Source organism: Alligator sinensis, unplaced genomic scaffold (genome assembly GCF_000455745.1).
Source record: "Alligator sinensis unplaced genomic scaffold, ASM45574v1 scaffold503_1, whole genome shotgun sequence".
NCBI lineage: Eukaryota > Metazoa > Chordata > Crocodylia > Alligatoridae > Alligator > Alligator sinensis.
Genome location: NW_005842933.1, coordinates 387,061 through 396,027, shown reverse-complemented (window position 1 = coordinate 396,027; position 8,967 = coordinate 387,061). Strand labels below are relative to the sequence as shown.

Below are 8,967 nucleotides of genomic sequence, written 5' to 3'. Positions count from 1 at the left end.
GCTGAACCTGTCGTGCTAGCTAGGCTGAAGAGCTTTCTATCTGTCAAATGCCCATTTCCCGTGTACGTATCTGTACACTGTAATTTAGATCACCCTTTACTTTGTTACGCTAAAGAAACCAATTTAAGTCTTACACTTTATGGCATATTTCCAAATTTTATTATGAGTTTTATCTTCTCACCCGCTCTGATTTATCAAAATCTTCCCTTTATTGTGATAGTAACATAACCTTGTCATTGCTCTTCCCACATATATAAGTAAGGGTCACATTACCCCTTTTGGCCTCAGCGTAGTTGCAGAAGTTCAGATTTAGCCAAGTATTCATCACGATCCTCAATCCTCTCAGAATTCCTGCTTCCTACAACAGAATCCCATCCCATAAGTATAGCCCGCACTCTTTGTCCTGGGACACATGACTTCACATTTGGTCACATTAAAACGCAAAAAGTTTGCTTATACCCAGTTTCCCAAACAATCAAGATCATTCCGTCTTCTTCATTACTTACCACCTCTGCAATATTTACATCATCTGTAACCTTCATAAGCACTTCTGATAGAGCTTATTATTCCTTTAGGGGCTGGGCTATATAAACAGGCAGAGAAAGCCAAACAAAGAGAAAGGGACTACAAACAGTGTAGACTATGGTGAGATGCAGTCTTCTCAGTGCCCAGAAAACTAGCCTGACTAGACCCAGATATTTTTTTTTTTTTAAGATTTTAATAATGGGAGCTCTGAATTGCACTCCAGAGGCAAGTGTTTTTCAGACTGCTCCTTCCAAGAGACCTTACGAATAGGAGCTTGTCTCACTAGTTTTGGTTCGGATCCCCCCTGGCTTGGATCCTTCATAGCATTCCTTTTGTTTTCTTCCAAGTCATAGGCAAAAGTGTTATATGGTACGCTGCCAACACCATATTCCTGGGAGACCTCACTAAAAAACACAGCTTCTTGAAGAGCATTTCCTGTTTACAGTTATATTTTGAGACCTACTGGTTGATGCCAAATACATGAATTTCCCTTGCTGTGGAAATAGACATTATAAAACAGATGAACACACACACAGAATCTCCAAGTCCTCTATTTCCAGAGCACATTTCACATGATGAAGGGAGAGAGAAGTTCCTAGCACTCTGCACTATGATTAGCTGAACATATCTCTCCCTAAAGGATAAACAATAGCTGTGTTTAATAGCTGAAAAAGGAATGCTACTAACTGGCTTATAGTACACCATCTCCACACTTTAACCTTCTTGAAACCCTCATAAAACATTTTCTTTTAAAGCTGTCCAGCAGCTAATTTCTGAGGGGGAAAAAGGCATAGGGCCCACACCATTTTACTAAAATTATGGTAATTTTAAAAGTCAGCTACACATGGTCTGAATTTCATTAATGTAATAACAGACCAGTGCTTTGTGAAACCAGAAGTATAAACCAGAGTGGTATGAATCAGCTGTAAAACCAGAGTTGTATGGATCACAAACTGTATCAGAAGAAGGTCTGGACTGCGAGAAAGAGCCAAGGAAGAAATGGTGACCTTGGACTACAGGCTCAGCTGCAGCCACCGTGTGCACAGGGAAGGTCAGAAAGGGTTTGGGTATTATTATTATTATAATAATAATAATAATAATAATAATAATAATAATAATAATAATAATAATAATAATAATAATAAATGGTTACTTCACTAATCCCCTAGTCCTAGGCTGACTCCCTGTCTCTCAGAATTTCCCAATTTAAGACAGTCGAGCCTTCTAGTTTCTCTAAATTATACTGGCTGCCAGCTGCCTAATAGACTAAAACTTTCTTGACACCAGTGAGCGTTAATTCCGGGAACCTGGGACACATCTCCTAGGCCAATCGCAAAGTATGCACGTATACAAACTGCCAGGCCAGACATGTTGCAAGTCTTCATTTATTAAGGCTTGGAAGCTACTTTAAGAGCTGTCAATCAAGGCTACTACATATCTCCAAATACTGCCTTCAAGTATGCTCATGCCCTTTAATTTCTGAAGACACTGGAGTTGCAGGGGTGTATATGAAGACAGAATATAGATCGCTAGATGCAGAGTCTTGATTACAGAGTGCAATTTCTAGGAGACACTGAATTCATAATTATGAAAAACTTATACAAATGATTTTGTTTGCAACTTTTTCCACTTTTTTTCCAACTTACACTTGGAGAATAAATTTCAAATCAGCTGAGGTACTGCAGTTTTTAGAAAAAGAAGTATGAGTTAAAGTGAAATGGACTGTGTATCCCACAGAGTACATTTAACATGATGAACAGCCAGCACACTGATGCATATTCAAAGTTACTGAAATAATGAGTTAACCATACCAGGCGATTATTCTAAATGCAGTTTTTAACCAAATTGGGCAGAGGACTATGGATTCATAGAGTTAACAGACAAAGGGGTGGGAGGAACAAATAAGCATTGCCACAAGAACTCTTAAGTACAGCCCCAGACTTTTATCAGTTTGGTGTGAAGAAGACCAAAGCACTGAGTCTCACATCCATGGGGGCTGAAAGGGAAACATTTACTGTATATTCCAGTGTTACAAGTTCAATATCAAGGCACAGATGTCCTTCTCAGCTTCGACAAAGATTTTCTGTACTGCTGAAAAGTGCCTTTGAACAAGACAAGGATGAAGATGCAATGTAGATTGTCTGTGCAGCACGTACAGTCAGTTGAGATTGGTTTCTAAAGTACATTATGCTTGAAGGTAACTTTGAAAGAATGCCAAAAGAATTCAATCCCAGCTATGTCTGTAAATTTCACCTTTCTGATTCGAGAAGGCCCCAAACCCTGAAGATAAATTTATGCCAGCTAGAGAGCTAAAAAAACCTGTGCATTTCACCTACAGTAACAGCGAACATGCTAATGCCAGTGCTCAAACTACAGTCAAGACACGAGAACATTACTGAAGAACTCGATAACTAAAACACATTAGTGTTACATAAAGCTAATCAGACAGCTAACACTTCTGCTGACTGTTGTCCCTTGCAACTTTGGGGATATTCAGAAATCCTAAGTAGATGTCAAGCTTGCCTTCTGGAAGGACATTTTATTACAGCAAAAAGAAAAGAAATTTGGAGAAAGTAAAACATGAGCAGTAAAACAGTAGGTGATCTGCAATGTATTAATTATGGAATAAAGCACTAAGAGCAGTGGAATCGGGTCTCACGTTTAGTGGGTTTTTTGTTTTGTTTTGCTTTCATTTACAAGAGGGTAAGAATTACAAACAACCAGTAGGAAAGCTAGAAGCTTGGATCTAGGTAAGAGAGAGGCAAAAATACTGAAGTGACAATACATATGATAATACATTAATGCAATATTATCATTTAGAAGAGGATATAGCTCCTTAACATAAAGCTCTTTCTGAAGCAGCAACCATTCTAAATCCGCTGTCCTGTTCCTAGACACAATTACAATGCATCCACCTACCTAGCAGGAACATGGAATATTTGCAGGCAAACTATAAACTGATAATCAGCACATCACTACCTAAGGGAGGGCTTGAATGATTTGCTAGCTTTTAAATTTTGTTTATGTGCCAAGAGTTTGGTCACCAAAGTCCTTCAAGAACAACGTTCAGCACCATGGCTCTAGCCCTATAGGGTTCCACACAGTTAGAACATCTGCTTCGTTATTTAGATAGCACTTGGACGGAGTTTATTTTTCCAATGTGTAATCAGCACGGTTCCTTTAGGTCAAGTTGACAGCATGCAAAGGCTAGATACTGGATTTGGCTAGATTCATTAAGCATGAACGAGCTCTCTTTTCAAAACAAAATAAAAATAGAAGGATAATTGCACTGCAGTGTTTTAGATGGTCTGTTTTTTTCATGATATGCTGCCTTAGAGCATGTTCATATATTTTGGTTTTGCAGCTTTTAACATCAGAGCATACCTACTGTGGTTAACTAGCTCTTTAGTGGAAATATATGATTAAGAGGGGGAGTACAGTAGGTTTGTAAACAGTCAGGGACTACTATCAACAGCCACAACACATTTGCAAATAAATTCCAAAAAAGCATATTTATTTTTTCAGCTAGACGTATGCTTCCTCACTAGACTAATGTTAAACCACCTGCACACTCTTAAAGAAGGCAGAAGTTACTGTTACTAAGGTAGATAGTGGACTGAAAGGTGGCCCTAATCAAACAGAAACATGGCTCAGCACAATTAATTTTTAACAATTTATTATGATTAAATCCTGTAGTTGTCCAAGGCACAACTTTACTCTCAACATCTGTGGGTGATCAAAGTGACCTGTCTGCTGTTCCCAACTGCAGTTGTGCTAATTATAGCCTGTAAGTACTAATGATAAGTGCAGTTTACTGCTTTAGTGAACTGCATCCCCACCATCCTCACGAGGTATCAGAACACGTACCTGACATTCCACATTGCAGTAAAACGCCTGTTTACATCTTCCACACTTGGACAATCCTTCTTTCCTTAAAAACAAAACAGAAGTTATATCTACCCTCTAATAGTGAATGCAGCAGAGACATTATAGCATTCACTATTGCTCTAAAACACAGACTATATAGCACACATGCCCCATCTGGCAATGATGCACTTATTTTAGAAGAGTACTGCATGACGCACCATGTTTTCATAATCAAATGGCATTTACTTCAGAACACTGTGACTACAGCTTGAACCTCCTCTTCAGAATGAGGAGATTTTTATTTGTTTAGAGTTTCAAATGCAAATTTCCCTAACAGCTGTTACTAAGTGAGGGGGAAAGAGTCCATAAAAGCATCTTTTTTAGAAACATTATTCTATGCTGCCAGACCTCTGCTTTTCTTGGTTTTAAAAATATCTGTTGCCTGATTTATTTGATCACTGATGTTACTTTTTTGCTTCTCTGTTCTTTTAAGTCCACTGCTCCTACATCTAGTCCCAACCTCTACTGTCTAAAAAGGTTTTGTATTTAAATACCTTGCTTAGTATCCTGTTACCATGCATCTTAATCCCATTACCATGTGTCCAGCATCTGCTCTGTGATCAATGTATTATGAAAGTTTTCCTCAACCCTGCCTTTCCTTTTTGTATCTGTAGATACCCTGAGCAGTGTGTGCTGTAAGAAAGTTCTCACTCTGCTGCAAAGTACACTGCATTGCAGATCAGCCCTAAAATAATGTCTGCGATACAGCACACTGCACAGGAATTTCCCCATGCTCTCCATCATACATTCTGTAACACGTTTAGAAAATTCTTCACCTCATTTCAGGGAAGATCACTACATTATGTTTAAGTTTACATGGGATTTTTAAAAAATTTAAAGGGATAAAATAATGCCAAGTGTCCTTACTAGGATATGAATATGTACAACACCTCATAGGTCATGTGTAACTTGAAAAATTAGGGCCCGAAAGCCTTGTATTTCTTGAAACAGTCTTGTTGGCTTTTAAGAATATATATGTGCTTAAAAAGAAAAACTTCTTCATGGTTTGTGTGACCAGACTCTGAAATGGACTCCCAGCAGGCACCTACCCTGGAGATCTTCAAAAGGAGACTAGATGCCCACCTTGCTGGGGTTATTTGACCCCAGCAGTCTTTCCTGCCCAGAGCAGGGGGTGCTGGACCTGATGATCTCATGAGGTCCCTTCCAGCCCTAAACTTCTGTGAATCTATGGGCTGAGCTAATGTGAAGATTCTGTTTAATGGCCAGTAAACAAATCAGGAGTGGTTTTATATTATATAATTATAAAATACGTCAGCCTACTTTCATTCTGTTGACTGCATGACAGAAGTTCCACAAAGTTTCTCTACCCCGAGGTAATATTGACCATGAATCTTTTCTTTTATCCCTTCATGTAAGAAATTTCATTCCAGACTCATCCCCTTATTTCCCTGATGTATGGTCATGGTGAACTATGGGGAGCAGAGACACAGATTGCATCACTGACCTCAGCCAAACTGAATCACACTGCTAGGTTATCTTTGCTATTAGCATGACCCATCCAACCATGCTGAGGCCCCCTCCCACTTCCCTACTAAAGATCTTGAATCATAAGGGAAGTTAGAATAGAAAATGCAAAAGAAAATTGAATAAAATACCATTATAATTGACCCGTAGACCAGCTGTCAATAGAAGAATAATTCTTTGTCATTATGATATTAACTAAGGTTAAAGTAACACCATGGTATATATAACATTGGTACCCCTACATCCATGTTAGAAGACAGACTCTCCAAACCTGAAAAGCTGAATTAGCCAAATACAATTGAACATAACTAAAGATCACACACAAGAGTAAGAACAAAACTGAAGGTCTAAGTAAAATCATGTATTTGAAGGAGAAAAGAAAGTTTACATAGTGTCTGATTTAGAATATATTGCAACCAACAGGAATCTTTCCATTAACTTTGAGGGCAGTCAGATTGGGCCATATGGGAACAGAGGGTAAAATCCAAACATGGCAGGAAGAACTGAAAAAAAAAGTCAAGACAGAGAAGGAGGCAATAGGCAATTCACAAAGAGAAAACCGGGTAGAAATAATAGACAAGAAGATGATAAGACTTACAAAAATGAAATAATCATATCATCCAATCTCAGCCCATTCATCCATAAATCAGTAAAAGCTCTATTCTTCATGGAGATGTGCCATGTTTCTTCAGTATGCCGAGAAAAGTTGGCAACCTATGTTATATTTTTCAGATCAGATTTACTATTTAATCACATTATAATTTAAAATGCCATCAACATGACGACTTTTTATCATCCAAATGCCTGACCACTATAGACACAGTCAATATTAGCCTCCCTGCCACTCAGGCTGGTTTTTCTTTCCCTTTAGGGATATTTTTACGTGTCACAAGTACTTTTCCCCTGGACTTTTGAGCAGATGCAGCCACCCTCAGTCACACTGAGCACATCTATATGTACACTTTACTGTGGAGTTAACTAATTAGCTCTGCAGTTAAGCGTCACTGTCTACATGCATGCTAGTATAAGAGCGCAGAAAGTTAACTCTGCCTAAGATAATATTGTCAGGGACAGTACTATTTTATGGTGGAGTTATTAAGTGTACCACCACACATGTATAGATGGTGACAGGAGCTGGCTGAGGCATGAGGGTGCTAAAGTGTGGGGGCTGCCTGCCACCTATCCCTGCACTGTAGCACCCTGTAGCACTCCTCAACTGTACTGCACTGTACAGCTCTGTAGCACTCCTCAACCAGCCCCTCCACCACCCGACACTGCCACCCAGAACCTGGGGCTGAGCACTTCCGTGTCTGTCCCCTGCCAGTCTAGAGCTGCTCTGCCCCAGCTCAAAGTGCTGCTGTCCCAGGCACACAGGCAGACCCTGTGCCCAGGAGCAGTTTCCTCTGATGCAAACTGTGCCAGAGTTTATTGTCGTGCTAACTGCACATGTATATGTACCTATGGAGGCCCCCACGATTAGCCTGTCAGCCCAAGGATGTTCCCCCTGCAACAACATGCTGCAGAGGGGGCTGGCTGGGCCAAGCAGCCCCCCACACTGAAGCACCATCATGCCCCAGCCAGCTAAGGCAGCATCTACATGCGAGCTGCTGGAGTAAATTAGTTTACTTCAACCTAATGGGGCGCAGGTGTAGACGTGCAGCTTTTACTGCACAGCTAATTATAGATTCATAGATGTTTGGGTCAGAAGGGACCTCAGTAGATCATCAAGTCTGAACCCTGCCCTGGGCAGGGAAGAGCACTGGGGTCAGATGACCCCAGCCAGGTGCATGTCTAGCCTCCTCTTAAAGACCCCCAGGGTAGGGGAGAGCACCATCTCACTTGGAAGCCCATTCCAGATTCTGGCAACCCTTACTATAAAGAAGTTCTTCCCGATGTCCAACTTAAATCTGCTCTCTGTCAGCTTATGGCTGTTGTTCCTAGTTACTCCAAGGGGTGCCCTGGTAAACACAGCATGTCCTACTCCTTGCTGCCCCTCTCCCTGCGATGAATCTGTAGACAACCACAAGATCACCTCTCAGTCTTCTCTTGCGGGCTGAAGAGATCCAGGTCCCTCACTCTTTCATAGGGCTTTGCCTGCAGGCCCCTAACTGTGAGTGGCCCTCCTCTGAACCCTCTCGAGGTTGTCCAGTACCCTCTTGAAATATGGGGCCCAAAACTGGATGCAGTACTCTAACTGCAGCCTGACCAATGCCTCATAGAGGGGAAGTATCACCTCCCTGGACCAGTTCTTCATGCACCTGCTGATGCATGATGACATGCGGTTAGCTTTACTGATTACTTTGTCACACTGATGACTCATGTTCATCTTGGAGTCAACTATGACTCCAAGATCCCTTTCCACTGCTGTGCTGCTGAGGTCCTCCCCCAGCCTGTAAGTGTGCTGGTGATTCCTTCTCCCTTTGCACTTGTCTTTGTTGAACTGCATCCTATTCTGATCTGCCCACTTTTCCAACCTGTCCAGATCTGCCTGGATTCGTTCCCTACCCTCTAGCGTGTTAACTTTACCCCATAATTTGGGATCAGTCTACTTTGCAGTAAACATCTCATGCAGGTGCACCCATTGTAGTATCTTATTCTACAAGTACTATTGTTTTCGCTGGTGCAACCCAAGAGAACAAAGTCTCTAGTCAACTGGGGAAAGGTGATAGAATTTGATCCTAAGAGCTCACGGGCCAAAAGCCAAATCCTTCTCCCACTGAGGGTAATGGGAAAATTCCCCACAGACATTACCATATGCAGGGTCAGACTGGAATAGAAAACGTCTCAAGTTGATGCTATGCGAGTTTAACCATACACCTCTGTCAATGCTGAGGTCAGCTGCTGTAGTCCTGTACAGATCAGACTGCATTGAATCTTACATGATGGCACACATAAATGAGGTTATAAAGTAGTCTCCTGTAATTTTTTTCCAGACAGCAGACAACAGCTGATTTAGGAGCCCAAATGCATAAAGTTTACTGCCTCCTGTTGCACTGGCAACAACCATATCAATCTATGCTAAAGTGATTG

General features: G+C 41.0%; 1 protein-coding gene across 3 annotated transcripts in view; it reads right to left on the bottom strand.

Annotated features, from left to right (window-relative positions):
• SMYD2 (SET and MYND domain containing 2) overlaps positions 1–7,711 on the bottom strand; it is a 42,198-nt gene extending 34,487 nt beyond the window's left edge. Inside the window, exons 1-2 of one of the 3 annotated variants that reach the window (XM_025192487.1) lie at positions 6,536–7,711; positions 4,393–4,456 (exon numbers count right to left, since the gene is read on the bottom strand). In XM_025192487.1, coding sequence (XP_025048272.1) covers positions 4,393–4,456; positions 6,536–6,606 — 135 coding nt within the window. In that variant the 5' untranslated portion in view covers positions 6,607–7,711. Of the gene's footprint in view, positions 1–4,392; positions 4,457–5,733 lie in introns of all 3 variants that reach the window. The other 2 variants (XM_025192488.1, XM_025192489.1) reach the window with 2 other exon arrangements.
• Positions 7,712–8,967: the final 1,256 nt, after the last annotated feature.